This window comes from Quercus robur, chromosome 11 (assembly GCF_932294415.1).
Source record: "Quercus robur chromosome 11, dhQueRobu3.1, whole genome shotgun sequence".
Lineage (NCBI taxonomy): Eukaryota > Viridiplantae > Streptophyta > Magnoliopsida > Fagales > Fagaceae > Quercus > Quercus robur.
The window spans coordinates 20,210,837-20,230,734 of record NC_065544.1 but is presented as its reverse complement, the minus strand read 5'-3'; the positions used below and the strand labels follow the sequence as shown (position 1 = coordinate 20,230,734).

Genomic DNA, 19,898 nt, shown 5'->3' with positions numbered 1-19,898 from the left:
TTAAAAAATACCCAATAAAATATTTATTTATTATTTTATTAACCATGTCAACATTTACTGTGCAAACAATGTACTCCGTCTATCACATATGCATTTTCTGTTAGTAGGTTGACGATAGTAACCAAAATGAACATGATTTTTCGTTTTCAAGGACTTAAGTAAGCGCAAAATCAAGTTGGGGACCAAAAGTGCATTTTCACCTAGCAATTAATCAAATTAGAAAGGCACCATTGTAATTATCAAACTCAAAATGAAAGTGAGTAAGAAGACAGTAATTTTATGCAGTCAATGAGCTTCCAATGCTTAAGTAAGAGTCTGTGTGAGGCGCAAAGACGGATCCCAAGTGGAGTATTATTGCAAGGATACAATCAAGAGGTATATAGCTATGAAGCGAAACTAATTCCAGAGAGTACAAAAAAGTGAGAAATTAACTATTTAACTACAAATCACAAAAAGTAAAACATCAAAAAAGCCATTACGAAAACTTGTTCAGCAAACTACTACATATTCTTAACCATATGATATAAGGTGAGAGAACTCTTAGCTGAACTCAAGTCATTGAGAACTAGCAGCCAAAAATTTACAACAGGATACGGCAAAAACAGTCTCGACATGTAGCGACGAGCAATTGAACATTGGATTTTCTTTTAACAAATGAGCATTTTCACTCCAGCAATTGGCAACTATGGATGAAAGAAAATCAAGGTGGACCTGTCACTCCAGGGAAGAGTTCTGATAATTTATTGAAAACATCCATAACCTGGAATCAAAAAGTAAAAGGAAAGAAAAAAAATCAATGTTATTATTATATACCTTAGTGGCCAGAAAAAAAAAATTTGTTATATACATAAAAGTTATTATTATATGCCAGGATGAAATAAGGACAAATCTTGGTCTAAGAAAAGAAAATTAAGGACATGTGTTACAAATCAATGTTCCATCCACAAGGATGGAAATTAAGGGTCTGTTTGGATATCGCTTATTACTAAAAACCGAAAACTAAAAACTGAAAATACTGTAACAAAATAATTTTTAAATGTATAAATAGTACCGTGAAACTCAGTTTTAAAGTTTTTTTTTGTTGAATAAAGTACTTGCGGGTCCCGTGAACAGTCCACAGGACCCACTGGAAATGCAAAACGTAGCAGAAAATTCAGCTTCAGCTCTATCCAAACATACACTAAATATTAAATAATTAATCAACCTGAACGTCTATGGAACAAGCAATGATATAATGAACCAAAGTATCGTGCCAAAATGCTAAATACAATTCACCATTTGGTAATCTTTCAAAAACAAACTGAAATTTTTCATGCAAAGTACCTTCAAAACATGTTTTAATTGGTCATGATGTCAAAACTACCTTAAATGAAAGAAGATATTGAAAGAAAAAAAAAAAAGATAATATATACTCTTAATATTAATTAAAATGCAAATACTCCCATGAATGGAAAATAACTGTCTTTTAAAGTAAAAAATGCTTGTCCGTACCTCCTTGTCATTTTGATATTTTGCAATGCTCAGTGGGTTCTGTGAACACTGGAAAAGAAAAAAAATGTTAGAAATTTGGTATTGCAGAGTAAATAAGTACTTTGGGTACGACCAAGGCTTGTAACTCAATTAGCACATTCTTGTGTTTCCAACGGAAACATCCATGATTCAAATTCCCCTACCCTAAATATCAAATTATCAACAACCAAAAAAAAAAAAAAAAAAAAAACCTTCAGGTTTGACATACATCCATGATGGCAGCTTGAACTCTAGGGTTTTGAAATGCCATGGCAACTTCAGGATTGGCCATAATTCTTGAAATAGCTTCTTCAGGTGTGAGCCCAATTTGATCTGCAAATTGCAAAATAGAAACAGAATTAGGAGAAGAGAAAATAGAATACTGAAAAGCCAAATAGGGTTTTACCTTGATAACATAACAATGAATGTAGGAATGCAGACAGCCTTAAGAGGAGTACTTCATATAAACAGAAGAAGAAAGCTGTAAATAAAAGACTTGTCAAGGTAATTGGTCCCTACTATGTGTTGTACTGCCTACCATATAACTAAGGATAAATAGTGCCAAGTCATATTTGAAATTGGCAAGCTTTAAAAAACCGTTACGTGTAATGTGCTATCTTCTAAGCTTTGGCACATACTTTTAGGTCGCACATGGATATGGGATGGTGATGCACACAATGCTGGGCATGCCAAATACTCTATTTCCTTGATGGCAACAAGAAGTATGCTTTCTATTTTATGTTTCAGTTGTTTTTTCTAGAGTATTTTCATAATTATGTAATTGTCAGTTGTAGGTCATAGTTGCTGATGCAGCACAAAATACTCTTAGCAACATTTGCAGCTAAAAAATAAAAATAAACTTAAAAATCAATATCTAAGGCTGCTTGGATCAGCACAAACAGGATAGAAAACCTAGGAATCAACATCTAAGGTTGGCCAGAGTCAGCACCAGGCAATTATATTCCAACTGAAATTTTATTAATCAAGCAAATTGTCTCCATTGGAGTACAATAGCACACTTAAATAGACTACCAAAACCCTAATCCTAATTGACTTGAGTCAAATGTCAATTGTCTAACAAAAAAATTAACACTATGAAACTAAACATAATAATAATATTGCTAATAAGAACTAAATAAAACCCAATGGACTTATAGTAAAAAAATACAAGTGAATCTCAAATTAAGTAAAACTAAATTAAAATAGAATTGTCTTCCTGTTCCTTAAATAATTCTCTCTTGGTTGGAGAAAACATGTCCTCAAGTTTTAAGTGTTTAGGAATATGAACTCTTACAGTGGATAATTGCACCAATCCTTGAAACACCTTTTATTTTTTTGATAAGTAACGTAAAAATATTATTAATAATAAAAAAAGTGTCAAACCGAGTACATTGGGGATGTACTATGGGGGCACAAATCAGGAACCAAAAATACAACGATCAAGAAAAACAGGAAAAGAAGAACAAGAAAAATGAGAAAAAACCACACTCCAATCATAGAGAGTGTGCAAGAAGAGGGACCGAGACTCGGTAGTGTATGGGATTGCCACTAATAGAGAGGCATCTGTGGCCTCATCTCTCGAACGGTTGGGGACTGAGACTCGGAGAAGCTGGAAGGTTCTGTTACTTAGGGATCCAAATGATTGGGAGATGGGAGAAGTGGATGAATTCCTTCATACCTTGGGTTCTAATTTACCTCAATCTGAGCAAGGAGACCGAATGATATGGAAATTGTCGAAGTAAGGGGATTTTAACATCCGCTCGTTCTACAATAGGCTTCGAAGTCCCTTGCCTATTTTCTTTCCTTGGAAAGGTATTTGGAAGGTTAAGGCTCCTACACACGTCTCTTTCTTTGTTTGGACGGCAACTTGGGAGAAGATTCTTATAGGGGACATTCTGCGATGTGGAGGCTTTGTTTTTGTTGACTGGTGCATTATGTGTCGTTGTAACGGGGAGACGGTGAATCATTTGCTTCTCCATTGTGAAAAAGCTTATAAGTTGTGGAGCTTGGTTTTTAGATCTTTTGGGATTTCTTGGGTCTTGCCAAGATCGGTTGCACATAGGCTTTTCGGTTGGTGGAATTGGTTGGGAAAGCACTCTTCTAGCATTTGGAATTTAGCTCCGCTGTGCCTAATGTGGTGTATTTGGAGGGAGCGAAATTGGCGAACTTTTGAGGACAGGGACAAATCCGATGACCAGTTGCTTGCTTATTTTAGTGGTTCTCTCTTTGATTGGTCTAGGACTTGGGGACTCACCTCTAGTGATTCTCTCCCTTTGTTTCTTAGTTCTCTCCTTTGTAATTAGCTCTTTGTTGTTTTCTGTTTGTTTTCGTGTTTCTTTTCTTTTTTTTTCTGTTTGTTTCTCTCTGTAATCTTTGTTCTGCCTTTTGTTTTCATGAGGTAGTTTCTTGAATATACTTCTTTCTTAATTATCAAAAAAAAAAAAAAAGACTTAATCTCTAGCATAGAACATTCACAACCCTCAAAGCTTCTAGCACAGAACATTCACAATCCTTGAAACACCTTTGACAGCACTAAAAACAAAGAAGCTTTCTTTTCCACCATATCATTAAATTCGTCTAGAAAGATAAAATCAATGGGTACAACCAATGTTTACAAACGATAAAGCCTATCTTAATCCACATAAAGCATATTCATATCAAGATTTTCCACTTTACACACCATGGCGGGTTGATCAATAGCAGATACATCAAACTCATTATTCATTGCATATTTGCATGTAAACCATCAAATTCTTTGCTCTTGTTGAACTTTCTCTTCATTAAGTAGTTGGAAATCTTCCTTCTTAGTAATAAGCAATATACCCCAACTACCGTGTGAGTTTGGCATCCCATAGTTTTCAGCTTATTTGTTAAAGGTGAAACGAATAGATAAAAGTCAGCTTATTTTTTTTTTAAAAAGGTCAAAGGTGAGACAAAAAACAAAATGCTGGAAGCAAAACTTGTTTTTCCTAACAAACACTAGACTACACATGGTTCAAGTATTCCAAACCCCTTTTTAGACTCTACAGTGTATTCTTTCTGCTCTAAAGTTGTAGCAACATTTGTTGGCACTTATACTTCTCTTTCAGCACTAGGTTTTGATGGCTCATGATCTTTCTTCTTCAACAAAATCTCATTACCCATGTCATTGTCTCTCTCATGTGTGGTGAATATGGTGAGAACAAAATGCTAGAAGTTTTGAGGACCAAGAAAGAACTATAGATTCTTTTTTCTTACTTCTCTGTTTGCTTGGCTGCCTTCATTGGGTTTTTTTTTTCTGTCTTCTCTTTAAGATTTCATTGATCATTGTACTCTACACCATGATTATGGTGGTCTCTAGTATACATCCTGTATTCATTGTCTTTATTCTTCAATAAATTACATTATTTATCAAAACAAAAATTCTCTAGTGTGTGAAACATTTCATTGCAACCTATCATCCTTTGGGAGGAAGGATCCATTGACTTGATCCTAGTAGACAGGTCTCAAACAACTTTAACTATGGCATCCATAGATACCAGAGCGGGCTCCATGACTGATTAGGACTCATAACTAGAAACCACATGAGCACTCATCTTATATTCTTCAAATTGTACTATGTAGTTAGTAGCAGATCTATTAACATATCTTAAGACTATTTATTCGATCCAAAACATCACCTAATAGGACTGGGATAGATATTTCTCTTGATGGGACTAGGGTAGATATCACACGACCATCTTCATTCTCTTCTTTCCTCTTCGTCCTTCTTGCCCACCAAAGAAAGAGAGGCCAAGCAAAGCAACATTACCCTGCCTTCCTCTTCGTCCTTCTTGCCCACCAAAGAAAGAGAGGCCAAGCAAAGCAACATTACCCTGCCGCTCCCCTACCCAGGTTGTTAATAACTTCAACAAAATTATTTTCCTTCGTTGAGCTTCCTAGTGGCAAATTGAGCATTGACAGTGGAGGCCATCACTGTGAGCACACAGAGTAAGGATGTGGTCCTCAACCATGATGAAGCTTTTGAGGATTTTCTTTTTCTTCTTTTTTTCTTCTTTTTTTTTTTTCTTTTTTTTTTTTTTTTCGCTTTGATTTGTGGGTCTGGTTTTGTTGCTTGATGTGGATCTGATTTGCAGATTTAATTTGTGAAAATTGTGGATCTGTTTTATCTTGTAATTATGTGCATCAAACTAAAAGACTTAACAGACCAAGAGCCTTGTGGCTCAATGACACAATCTGATCTTCCCCATAGGGAGAAACTAGGTTCAATCCCCATCCCCCCACTTGTTGTAAGCCCCCCACAACCCAACAAAAACCATAACAGATTTAACAAATTTGTGATTTGTTAGTTCATGATTCTTCTTCAAGAAAAGAAAACCTGTGATCTGACCAACCACCTTAAGGTAGGTGCAAGTGAATTTTAACAGATCTGATGGTTGACTCTGGGTCCAAGAACCCTTCACCCAAAATGCGGTTCGGGTTACAGGTTTATATGAAGCCTGACCCAATCCAAACAGTAATCACCCCCTGATGAATCCAAAATGCAAGGAACATGAACATAAAGCAGAGACTTGTTCAATCAAACTTACCAAACTGCTGCTTAACTTCTGGACTGTTAAGGTCAAAACTTTTCAAAGAATCCATCACACGGTTGTCCCAGTCGCTGCTTCCACTCATATTATTTCTGGAAACAATATCAATTATGGGAAAGGAATTAAGAACCATCACAAATTGGCCAATTGGGCTATCAGATTTTAACAGAACTACCAAGAGACTGCAGCCTACTTGGCCCAGAGGGGAAAACTTAATAATGAATCAGCAATAAACATTAAATGAAACAAAGAATTGATTACTTAGACATATTTCATTACAACATTAACATAGATACTATTGAATGGCTTCCAAAGCACTTGTTCACAAAAAATAAGTGCATTAGTGAGCGGCAGTATTTAAACAAAATCAAATGCATATAAGGTGAAAAAGGGATCTTACAGCATCTCCTCAAGCTGTTGACGATATTGTGGATTTTGAAGCATCCCTATCAAACAATAGACATAAAAATTCAGCATTGCTTAAATTAATGACATGACTAACATTTGCATAAAATAACTAGACTCAAGCCCTTGATTGGGAGCAACAAGCCAATCAGCTCTAGCTCAAATGGCACCTTTTTCTCTTGTAGAGCAAGACGAGGGTGAGGTGAGGTTGTGGGTTTACACACCACCCACTGGGTGGTGTGTAACTACCAATCAAAGAGAAAAAGCAGGGAGCAACAAAATTTATTCTAGCCCTACATGTTATACCATGCTAATAATACATTCTACCATGGACAAAACAAATTATTTGCTTGCAATAAAAGGAAATGAAAATGGCCAATAATCTCTAACTCAAATAAAACCTGCCCCCCTTGTAAGTACAAGGAGGGTGAGGTCGTGGGTCAAGGCCAATCATGCATGTGTAACTTACCAATCTAAAAAATAAAAGGAAATAAAAATGTACAAAAAAGGACTAGATATTCCATGCAATAAGGGTGATGATGTTGCAGAGACCCTCAATAAAAGAAGAATAGACATCAGCTCCACTAGGCATAGATGCTAACAAATTCAAGTTCTTACTAATTGTTTCCACAGCCAACTTTACAAGCTAAACAATGAAAATATTGTCATTACATTCCATTCAATTAGATAATTTATTCCGAAGTAGAGCCATGACCCACCATTCTCCAACAGAAGAAGTAAAACATAGTGGCATTTTTTAATCTATTTTTTAAGTATGCTCAGCTACATTGAACAGACTTACATTTGAAGGTATCAGGGTTCCTCATCTCCTCAGGCAAATGGCTGCAAATAATATGAAGAGAATTTAATTTCAAAAGACCCGAAACCAGATACCAGTATAAGCTATAAAAGGATTATTAGAGCAGCAGAAAACACAAAATTACTAATTTCTACAAAATCTATGTGAACAACAATTCTAACTTCCATGGAGCAAAGTTTAGTCATAACCAGCATGCCAGCAATCAAACAAGATTAATGATATTTGTAAGCTAGGAGAAAGAATCAGAGGAAAAACACAAATAATATAATCAAGTTAAAATATACTTTTCAATCCATGCAATTTAGTCTATGTCCAACTTCCTGCCCTTAAATTTAAAAGATTACAATTTCATCCTTGAAAATGTTTACAGGTATCAATTTTGTCATTCCATCCATCTAGCATTCATTTATTCCAGGAGATGAGCATGCCCACATTAGCATATGACTGCAGTACACTGCCATAGATTCCATCATCATAAATTACTGGAAAGTTCCAAAGGGCATGTGTAATTTGTGACCATAACAGCATGCTATTCCTATGCCAACTAGATATGCCCTAGAAACAAAAGTCCATACAAACATCATAACACTATTGAAATCCAAATGTGGGCTAGTCCTATGCCATGTCTACAAGGTTCATCTTTCAGCAAGCAGACCTTTTTCTATTTCTTTTTATTTTTTTAATAAGTTAAAAAATTTATGGATGAAAAGGATCAATCCCATGCTGAAAACAAGGAATAATCCTAAAGAATTTCAAAAGAAGAGAATTACAATCAAAGGGAAGAGAGTCAACAAAATCACAAATAGATGGATGTGTAACTGAAATTTCTATCAACCATTTTTCTTTTAATACGTGAATTCTAACAACCAATTAGCATGAACAACATTTCATGATTCAGGGACTTACTTATAATTTCAATGAAAAAGATTACTCAGGCAGGAATTCAAACCATAGCAACACACAGATAAGTTTATTATAATAAATAGATAAAATGTAATATTAGGGACAAACAATCTTCTGCCTGTAGAGAAGAAAAAATTTTATTCTTTCAAATTTTTAAGGGTACTCCTGGGAGCAAATCAGGTGGAGACAATGTGGGACTTGCAGCTCAGAGCACTCTAGCACATGGCTATGGACCATGATGTCAATGAGTCCATACTACAGCCCCTTCATACATTGGGCAGAACAGATCTACTAATCTTTGATTATTGGACCTGGGTCCATCATCGTCTTGAATACTGGGAAGGGGGAAGAAAGAATATTTGTATTCAAGTTGCTTGTATATTGCAAATATGAAAGACATGAATGACTATTGAAACTTTTGCTATCTGATAAATGTTTAAAACTTTGCAACAAGAAGAAACATTAAGGAAGAAATTTAAACATAGCAACGTGGCAAAATAAATCATTTATAATAATACGAACAAGCATAAATGTTAAATAGACAAAGAAGGCATATTACGGATAAACCATCTTCTGCACTGTTGGATCTTCCATCATTTTCTCCAAAGCTTCCACTGATAAGCCAGGTTTTGCTGTCCAATATAAATAACATACTTAGAAAGTTTGATTAAATCTTGAAAACCACCATAATTGAGACTCACAAGTCAAAGATAGTCTGCAACCCCACCTACGGTAGCATATGAGATCTGATCAACCTTCAAGTCAGACTATCAGAAGTAAATACAATAGCTTCATAAGTTCACAGCCCTTTTATGACAAATGTGTGACTGCATGAACAAAATTTGGTCCGACACTAGACGAAACATACATTCACAGAATTTTTGGATGAAGCAGACAAACATGTGCCCTTGCACATGATACATCTGTTGATATGCATGAAATCACCATGGCAAAGGAACATCTTAATAAGTCTCTAATTGGGGAGACTGGACTATGGTTGTAGTGAGAAGACCTCATGGATGTAGCTTGTGGCAAGGAATTCAGGCTGGTTGGGATAGATCCTCTCCCTCCATCTTTTAGGGTAGGAAATGGTAAGAGAGTAAGGTTTTGGCATAATGTTTGGTGTGGAGATCATTCACTGAAAGAATTGTGCCCGTAGCAATACTTGATTGCCTCATATAAGGATGCTTCAGTGAATTCTTTAATTACTTTTAGAGGGGATAATGGAAGTTTGTATTGGAACCTATAATTCTTGATTCTTCAAGGATTTTCATGATTCGGAATAAGAACAGGTGAATGAAATGATGCATTTGCTTTACTCCATGCAGATTTCAGAAGGAAATGAGGATCGCTTATTTTGGACTCCTGATAGAAAAGGAAGGTTTCCCTTCGAAATGTCTGTGGGGTAGTAAGGTATGCAAGGTGGCTTTTTTTTTTTGCATGAACAGTAACCATGAATTATATCCTAACATTGGATAATCTTATTAAAAGCAAGGTGGTGGTTCTTAATAGATGTATAATGTGTAAGTGTAGTTGTGAAATAGTAGAGCATTTCCCACTTCATTGTCCTCTAGCACAAGAGTTGTGTTCTTTGCATTTACAGCCTTTGGGATGTTATGAGTAATGCCCAGACAGGCGATAAGACTTTTGTTTACATGGAGAGGAGCATGCAGACATCATCGAAATTGGGTTGTTTGGCAAGCAACTCTTCATTGTATCATATGGACCATTTGGAGAGAGAGAAACTATAGGACTTTTGAAGATGAAGAGATATCAAAGCTAGATATTAAGTATAGTTTGCTGAGATCATTGTTTGAATATTACACGATGATTTTTTTTTTTTTTTTGGGGGGGGGGGGGGGGGGGGGGGGGGTGTTGTTATGTAACTCTCTTGTTGAACTTTTGGACCACATGAATGTCCATTTGTAATTACTTTAAGGAAGTTTGCCATTTCGAGCTTTCCTTTCTCTAAATAAAATATCTTACTTATCAAAACATATACAAATATAGTATTTTCCTATTAGTAAAATGAACATTTTATGACCTGAAAAAGAGAAATGCCAAGTATACACAAAGAATGCATAGGCCATAGGGGATTTATTCCAGCACAATTTTGATCAAAATGTTTGCTAAAAACGATTGCCTGAACTGTTGTCTTTATAGTCATTTTAAAAAAAGAAAAGATTTATTTGAGCAATTTCAAACTCTAAACATAACTATAATAAGTATCGACATAAAAAAGGAATTGAAATAAGATATAACCCTATTGTGCTTTATTTATTTTTTCTTGCCACATGACGTTTCAATAAGTTCTTCCAATTTAAGCTCATCGAGACCATGTTCCTGGCGGGTTAGTTCACTTCCATACTTTTTGAGCTTCTCTATCTTTCAATATTACTGAGATTCTAAGAAAAATCATTGAGTTGTTAAGCTTACCCAACATTTGATGCTCTTGTTGGAAGTGTAGAATGATTAAAAGTATAGTTCTTAATGTGTAAAATTGAGTTGGGTCTGTGCATGTCATCCATTTGTGGGTGTTTTGCTTGGACATGAAGAGGGAGAGGATGGTCAGCCGGGACCTTTCTTTAGACAAGATGGATTTGATAGTAAAGTATTAGGGATTTAGGAATTGGGGGAATTGGGAATGGAGAGAGAGAGCTAAGATCAATATGAAATTTGCTTAAACCCACAATTGAAGGTAAATTCAACATGGTCCATGCGCACATACCAATTGCTAACAAGAAGTGCCACAACACACCATCTAACCTAATGACGACCTCCTCAACCAAATCACCATGAGAGAAAGACAGAGGATTGCTAAAGTATCAAAATGGTAATGGCAGTGCTGACTTTTTTTTGGTGTGTGTGTGTGTGGGGGGGGGTGGGGGCGCGCAGGGGGTGTATTTTCATTGAAGGTAGTGGCAGTGGCAGTTATGAGAGCAAATCATGGACGTGCTGGCATTGATGGCGCTGGTAGCAAAAAAAGGTGGTGAATAGATAGTGGCAAAAATGGTGGTGGAGGGCAAAGCAGTAAGAGTAGTTGTGGTGGTGATAGGCATAATGAAGCTAAGATGGTGATGGTTGACAATTGTGAGATATGACATGGTACTCGCAAAAAAAAATTCCAAAATCCCTTCCCTTTTTATGATAAAAGGAAGGAATTGACATTCAAAATTTATCTGTTACATCATATGAAATCAAAATAGAAAAAACAAATAGAAATTCATTTATATTGTTTCAAGAGATGCCAAAACTGTATAATATTTGTACTATGAATTCAAAGATATATTGATGTTTTGTGTTACTTATCAAAATACATACATACATACATACATACATACATACATATATATATATATTAAGCTGGACCAGGGAGGAATCTTGAACTATGAAATAGATTCTAGAAGTTAAATAACTAATTTTACATTTTTTTTTTTTTGATAAGTAACTACTTTTACATATTTTATCAGTAAAACAAGTCATGGATATAAGTTTAAGATAAGGCACTTGTTAGAAACAGTAGCTAGTGGAAATACAATTGACTACTTACGGGTAGATTGGGATCCCTCAGAACCAGTGGAGTTACGGGTAGATTGGGACCATCCAGAACCAGCAGCGTTAGATTGGGACCATTCAGTGCCACCAACGCCCTTAGAAGCAGCTCCATTTTGAGAAAACTTCATCCATGCTCAAAGTTAAAATCTTTAAATATTTGACTTAAACCATTACAGACTTGTACAAAAGCTCAACAGCAAATACTTACCACCCCACCAGTCTGAGCATCCTTGGATGAACTTGTTCCAGTCACATCATTAAAGCTTTCATAAGGACTCTTTTGCTCAGCCTCTTCCGGAGAAACATCTACAAAAGCTGTTAGTACATGTTGCATTAGAATTTTTGTAGAAAACTTTTTTTCAATTCTGGTATAAATCCAAAGACTTTGCAAATTTACTGAAATTATGGATATCATTTGTTAAAGACAGAAATTTTCTTAATGTTCCCTTTTTTTCTCTTAATAAGTAATATTCAAGTTCTGAATGGTAAGAAATGCTTAAGACATAAACAAGAATATCTGTAAGCGTTAATGTAAGGCACCTACTATATCCTGTTTTATGGAGAGGAATTTATTTGGAGGAGGGAAGTGAGACAAAATATGGGGACAAGTGGGGTCGATGATGTTCAAATGAAGTAAAGGGGCACACAGAGGTAACATAATAGGTGTTTTCGAAATACATAAAGTTTAGTAGTGGGATTGGTAATCAAACTCAGTTCTTTTTCTTTCTTTTTTTTCCTTTCAATTTATCAGTGACATAACACACCTACAAGTTGAACTTGTTTTCTCTTCTTCTTTTTTGGGATAAGTAGTTGAACTTGTTTTCAGCATGATTTATAGTTTAGAGAAGTACCTTTGAAAATTTTATTCCCCAAATTGTTTGATATCACAGCTTATCAAAAAATATTGTTTGACATTGCAGTAGACAAAGAACCCTTTTTTTTATTGGCAAGTTACACGTCTGATAGGCTTTGAACCCCACAACCTTACCACCCACTTTGCTCTTATAACTTGCTATCTTGTTAATTATTTTCTAATGCTTTGATTCTAGCATTCTGACCATGGCCATGCTGACAAAATTAACAGCTAAGAAAGGAGCTGGGGGTGTTATAGATGCATGGTAGAAGTAATCCAAAGTAGAAATAGAGAAATGTACAGGGTGATCAAAGCTCTATGTCATGGGCTGCCATAAAGGTTACTGAGAAAGGAAAAGTAAGCAGTCAAGTACTATATCAGATCATCCATTCATTTTGTTTGAGCGACTAAATGATTTAATAAGGAAAGATAGTAGGAGCTTTGACCAAAATGAGAGAGCAATGAACAACTCAGACAAAGAGACTGCTCATTATGAAGAAAATCACTTCATGGTAAGGGTGTGCATGAGTCAGTTTTGGGGGTTTTTTCAACACAACCCAACCTCATCGGGTGGAGAATTCCCAACCCATCACAAGTCTAAAAACCAAATCATCAAGTGTGTGTGAAAGTTACCAATCAAAAAAAAAAAAGTCAAAAAACCAAAGCAACCCACATGGGTCGGTTGGTTCATTGGATTGGGCTCATTACAAAAAAAAATTATAATATCATTTTTGAAATACACAATACCAAAACCAAGACCCTACTATTAACAGTAACTTAACAACCATTTTTCTTCAATTTCCTCTATTTTCTCAGAGCAAAACAAAAACAAACCAAACAAATGAGGCATGGGTCATTTACTCGGGTTGATGAATTTGAAATGACACTCAAAATTAAGCCAATGCAAAAGAAACAAAATGAAATTAACAGACAAAAAAAAAATCTAATTATATATACTCTCCATAATCCTAATTCATCACAATCTCTGTTTGGTTGCAGAGAAATCTAGGAAAAGAATGAAATAATTTCAGTTCTAAAGATACCTTTGATTTGTAGCATTCAAGTAGCAGAAACTAAAAAATAACATAGCATTTTTAGATCGAAATTTAAGGTAAAAAGAGATCTCACGAAGAAGCTCTTTTTTTTATAGGCTAAAATAATTTTATTGAAATGAGACTACCTCATGAAAAAAGACATGAAGTAGCCTAAAGAATTATCTCACAGAGAAGCTCTTGCTTGAGAAATAGCAACGAGAGAGAGTTGGCTTGGAGGACTCACTTGAGAGAGAGGCTAAGGCTCGGGGAAAGAGAGAGGGAGGAGAGAGGACTCAAAGGTTAGAGAGAGAAGTGGGGTTAGGATAGGGTTTCAGTTGTCAACAGAGGAGGATGTGAGGTGAGGGGGAGAGAAAGGAGGCAAAATTATTTTGGCTGATGAGAACATAATGAGACAATTAGAGAGGGTTAGGTATTAAGGGTGTAAATGGAAAAATACAAATTAAAATATATATTTTTTAAATTATTAAATAGGTCAAGTCGAGTTGGGTTGAAAATTCATCAACCTGAACCCGACCCAGCCCAATGTTTCTTAAAAAATTAACACTATCTCTAGTCTACCTCCCATTTAAAAGGTTTAAAATCCCAACTATAGGCCCTCACTTGTTAAGGGGCATCTAGACCCACAAGGGAAATATTAGAATAATGGTGAAATGATTATATTCATCGTTTTCTAACAACTTAATCTTTTGGGTCAAGTAGTAGTTTATCATCTATAAAATAGAAACATGAATGAAGCAGTTAATAAATGAAATTTATATATCTAAGCTAAGAAAGATCTTCAAAAGGCTCACACAAATTGCATCTAACCTATAATAGGCACATGCAGCATACAATGAAGATCAAAAGGCAGAAACAAATTCTTTTAGGAACTTAAAACTAGGTTTAGAAGTTTACTACCAACTTTCTTCGGTTCCTGTTTTACTTCTTCTTCATGATTGAGAACAGTTGCTGGAGCTGCTTGTACATTTGTTGCAGGCACATCTACTGTAACTACAGGTTGAGAAGCTGCTGGAGCAGGTGAAGTGGAAGGCGCTGGTGCCGAAGGCATAGGAAATGGAAAAGGGGATCCAGAAGGAAAGGCTGCATTGTTGAATTGGTTATTTTGAGTATTCATCTGTCCCATCAACGTCTTGAAAGCTTGTTGCATTGCATATTTCTGAAAGATTAACAATAAACTTTACAAGGATTGGGATATATGTTGAAAGAGTGAAAGGTTGAATTATGCTATGCCATACAAGATCCAACCCTATGTCACATAGAAGAGAGTATACATCAATCTCACAACAACGTACTGATACAGACACAACAATAAAAGATACCAATATACATTTATTTTTTAAGATATAACAATATACAAATGCATCTCTATCTTATAAATAAGCATAAATGAATGTATGTGTGCATGCATTTGCTATGATTAGGATTGTAAAAAACCACTGAAAAACTGATCCGACCAACCAGAACAGACCCAAAAAGTCAAATCCGGCCAGTTTCAGTTTGTCGGCCATCGGTATTAGTTCCAATTTTTTAAACAATTCAGTGTTTCAGTCAGTCTCAGTGCCAAGAATTCACACAATGAGAACAAGTCAAATATATTTTTTTATGAACCTACTAACCTTTTGTAAACCCACCCTCATGTTATCAAATTCCCCTTGTCCCTTCTTCACATTCCCATTTTCTTCAGATCTCTCTATCACTCTGCCTCATTCCTCCTCACACATTTCTTTCGTTTGAAATTCAAATCCTAGCCACCGATATTTTGCTTTCCCTCCTCCACATCATGCTTCCTCTCGCCACAACTCTTTAAACACCCCCATCCCCACCCCCCACTTTTTTTATTTCTTCCCCTTCAAGTTTAGAAGCATCAACAACTTGATGAGAGAAAAGGGTGATATCAAACAGAGATAGGACTTGGAAGGAACTTGTTTTAAGAAAAAAGAGAGAACGCACTGGGTGGCACCACCATCTTCTTAGTTCTCACATTCAATGCCTACAACATGCTCAAGATCCAGAGCCATATGATTGAGGTTAACAGCCAATCCAATGGACAAGGTCCTCTCCATTGATGTCCATCTCTTTTAATGTTTATTCTTTATTAATACATATATTAACTCTTATCCTTTGGGTTTTGGGTTTTGTGTAGGTTTAAAAGAAAAATGACTCTGACACATGGGCATGTATTTCGAAGTCCAGCCCCAAACACCCGAACCGCACTGACCGAACCTGTTACATTAGTGAGGTTCAATGGCTTGCAAGCTCCTTTCCAAAAACTGACAGGTTCAGTTCCCTATCCACCAACTGAACCAAACCAAAGCAATTACACCTCTAGTTATGAATTTGTCTTCAAAACTACTTGTTGGACAACACTAGGGTTAAAGTCCATAATCCAAGTGTAATGGTGTTAAGGCTTGTGATACTTTTTAATTCTCATATTGATGATAGTAAAACCAATAGTTTGTGGATGCATGCATAATTGCCACACATACATATGCAAAAACACTAACATGCACGCTCCCACACACACGCACACGAACACGGATTTGGATCCTCTCCATTTCAAAGTGAAAAAGGGAAAAAATGGAGTGTGTCCATTTAAAAGCTAAGATTCAAAATGAAATATATCTAGGGTCTAAATTATGCCAACTCAGTTAATAACTGATAACTCTAGTTCAATAACTAATAGTAAAAATTAACTGTTGTTAAACTAAACTAGAGTTATCAGTTATTAAATGAATTGGCATAATGTAGACCCTGGATTTATTTCACTTTGAATCATGGCCTTTAAATGGACACTCTCCATTTCACTTTGTAATGAAGAGGATCAAATCCTACACACACATACATGTAGGAATAACACTTTTTTTTTTAATAAGTAATAAGTTTTATTGATATCAAAAAGGAACACCCTAGTACACAGGGAGTGTACAAGGGGTCAATAAATCAAATGCAAAAATTGCAAGAATCAAGGAAATCAATAACAGAGGGGAATGATTGCTTTTGCATAGCAAACAACCAATCCAATAAAGTTCTAAAAAAGAATAGCTTGAGGTCCGGAATGGATCTCTCAATATCTTCAAAAGATCTACTATTTCTCTCCCTCCAAAGACACCACATTAGGCAATGAGGAACGATGGACCAAATATAACCATTTCGATAACACATCAACACACAAACTCAAGAAATCAAGCTCCAACCAATCACAAAGATGGAAGCTAGCACATCTCCTCACTCACACACACACACACACACACAGAATTTACTAAGAAGAAAAAGTGAAATAAAAAGGGATAACCTACTACATGGGAAATACATGAGAAGACCAAAAAAGAAAATCTAACATTTAAAATTCAAAAGATCCAAAAGCTCACACATTTCTGGTAGGAAAAGGAACTAAAGGCTACTGTTCAATCAAAGAGAAAGCACAACAAACAGAAACATCAATTCCAACACAGGTAGTTCACATCTCTATAATTCCTTGCATTTCTCTTCCTCCAAAGACATCACATGATACACAAGAATTTCACCACTACAATGTTTTCCAAACTATCCCTTTCAACATGCCAATCACAGTCCAAAGTCCAGACACCAAAGGCCACAACTCTCTAGCTGTATCACACTCGATCTACACATACAACAACAATCCACAATTCAACATCACACATGGTCCATTGGTAAAATATTGATGTCCAAATAAAAAATGGCAATCTTGATGGTCCTCTAACCTTCCCAATACTCCTACATGGAAAGAAATTCCCTCCATCAAACTTAGAGAATTATAAAAAGAGTTTAATTGAAAGCCATGACTATCTGAATTTAGTAAGCTTCCAAATCATTGAATACTCATCCTCCCTTTAGACCTTGGTAGAATATAATACATCAAAAAAAATCAAGAATTTGAGTTCCCAATCTTGCACTAATCTATTAAATCTAAGATTCTAGTTGGCATTTCCATGCTCCTCACTTATATATTCTGCCACTATAGGATTCTTTTCCCTCGCAAGAAGAAAAGGTTTTAAAAAAAAAATACCACTATCAGTGTAGTGTCCCAAACAATAAGTCATGAGAAAACCAGTTTTATAGTCATCCCCATTTGGATTTAAGTCAATTTGGAAAAATCTCCCCACCACCCCCCCCCCCCCCTTTTCTCTCCCTTCCAAAAAAAAAAGTGATTTTTTTTCATAATCTAACCCTTTAAGGGCCCAAAAATTCCTGTAAGCACCACTCTATCCATAAATCCCATATTTTGAAGTAATTCACATCTCTCGAAATTCCCCGCATTCCTCTCTCTCAAAAAACTTTCTTTTTCTTAATCTAACTCTATAAGGGCCCGAAAATTCTTTTAAGCACCATTCTCTCCATAAATCCCATATTTTACATGCAACACCCTCCATCAAAAATGATCCCTCTCTTCCACACACCAAAGCCAAATATTTACCCACCAAAGATTGACTGAATATCAATAGCCTTCTAAACACAATTGCATTTGGAATAGGAACACACAATCTCAGGACCTCATTTTGATAGTCCCAAGATTTTCCTAAAATTTTGCATATTTCTATTTGACACACTAAAATTCAACTATGCAACAATACAAAGCAATGAACAGAGCAATGCAGCCTTCTTTAAAACACATCAGAAATCATATTTGATATGGTAACAGAAAAAAATGGGCGCACCCATGAACTCATTTCTTTTACAAGTAAAAAATAACAACATATCCATGACCATAAGAAAAAAACCCGAGTCTTCGCATCCGCTAATTTTTCCAAATATTGAAATACATGAATTGTGTACTCATTACCTTATAGGAGAGAAACAACACTCACCTTTAAATTTGTAGCCACCTGCCATTTCCACTGAACTTGTTAAAAAAACAATACAGCACATAAAGAAAACAATATTGATAAGAAATATAAAAAAAAAAAAAGGCCAAGTGGGTATTGTGTTTTTTTGAGTTCTCACCCATGAAAATAGTGCTGAGAGCCCAACACCAACTCCAATCCAAAACAGAGGTGACCCTCTACAAACAAAGCAAAAAAGAAGAAGTTAAATTGCAATACACAGCAAAAGAATGAAAGAAACAGTGAGAAAGAAAGAGAGAATGGTTACATATATGAGGGTGGTGGAGGTGGTGGCACTGAGAGTTGTGGATTGACACCAATTGAAGTTGTCTCTTTATTGCTACTACTTCTTGAAGCTGAAGCAGAAATGCTTGCAAAGCGTCTCCTCGGGTCGGGCCCAAACGCCAAACGGGTGCGGGCACGGGTAAGGGTAAGGGTGTGAAATCTGGGTGGTCTGAGTAGCTGACGTGGCAGCGGCGGGGCTGTTGAGGCGGTTAGAAACGGAGTAGTTATCATGATTTTCGATTTTTTTTTTTTAATGTTGTTGTTGTTCTGAGATAAGGAGAGAGAAAAAGGGTTTCTTTTTTTTTTTTTGAGGTTCGATTCTGTTTTCAAAGTGGTTTTTTGAGGAACCCTTTTGTGTCTGACTGTGTGAGTGAGTGAGAGAGAGAGAGAGAGAGAGAGAATTGAGGGTTTTGTCTCTGTGAGTCAGAGTCGAGTCCCACCGAGAACGACGATGGTTTTAGTTCTTCGGCACTTAGGTTCGGTTTGGTATAGATTATTTTGCTAAAAATTAAACTATAAAAATTGAAAGTATTGCAGTAAGATAATTTTTAAGAAAAATGATATGTTTATAATATTTTTATAATAAATTTTAGGTGGTAAATTGTTATTAGTTGTTATTATTGGAGCAAAAAAGTAACATTAGCGTTAATTTGAAATTTGAACCAATAACAACTAACCGCCTATAATTTGTTGTAAAAATATTGTAGACGTAGCATCTTTCAATTTTTAAATGTGTAAATAGTATTATGGAACGAAAGTTTTGTTGAAAAAAAGGTTTGTAAGTCTTGTAAACAGTACGTAGGACCCACTAAAAAACATTAAAATGTGCTTCTCAATAAATAAATAAATAAAAAAAATAAAATAATGATGAAACGTAGACACACCGCATTTCAGCGTTACCCAAACAGGTACTTAGTATTAAAGCTATATTTTTATGTCTTATTTTTTTTATGGGATTGTTATATTTTTTATATAAATATAATTTGACATCTAAAACAATTGGAGAAAAATTAGAAAGAAATGAATGATACAAAAATTTTGGTGATTTATTTGATATTGTTTTTACTTTTTATAATGATATCGCTTAATTTATATGAGATT

General features: G+C 35.4%; 1 protein-coding gene across 2 annotated transcripts; it reads right to left on the bottom strand.

The window, feature by feature from the left end:
* Positions 1-335: 335 nt before the first annotated feature.
* Positions 336-19,309, bottom strand: LOC126707741 (protein TIC 40, chloroplastic). 2 transcript variants are annotated; one of them, XM_050407608.1, is made up of 13 exons: positions 18,781-19,309; positions 18,634-18,691; positions 18,498-18,515; positions 14,566-14,827; positions 11,972-12,078; positions 11,759-11,885; positions 8,768-8,840; positions 7,288-7,328; positions 6,481-6,526; positions 6,078-6,172; positions 1,739-1,842; positions 1,492-1,539; positions 336-760 (listed from the first exon to the last, which is right to left on the bottom strand). In XM_050407608.1, exons 1-13 carry the CDS (start codon positions 19,026-19,028, stop codon positions 701-703), a joined length of 1,287 nt encoding a protein of 428 aa, XP_050263565.1. In that variant the 5' UTR covers positions 19,029-19,309; the 3' UTR covers positions 336-700. The 2 variants fall into 2 exon arrangements, with proteins under 2 accessions (XP_050263565.1, XP_050263566.1); XM_050407609.1 differs by having other exon boundaries at positions 14,569-14,827.
* Positions 19,310-19,898: the final 589 nt, after the last annotated feature.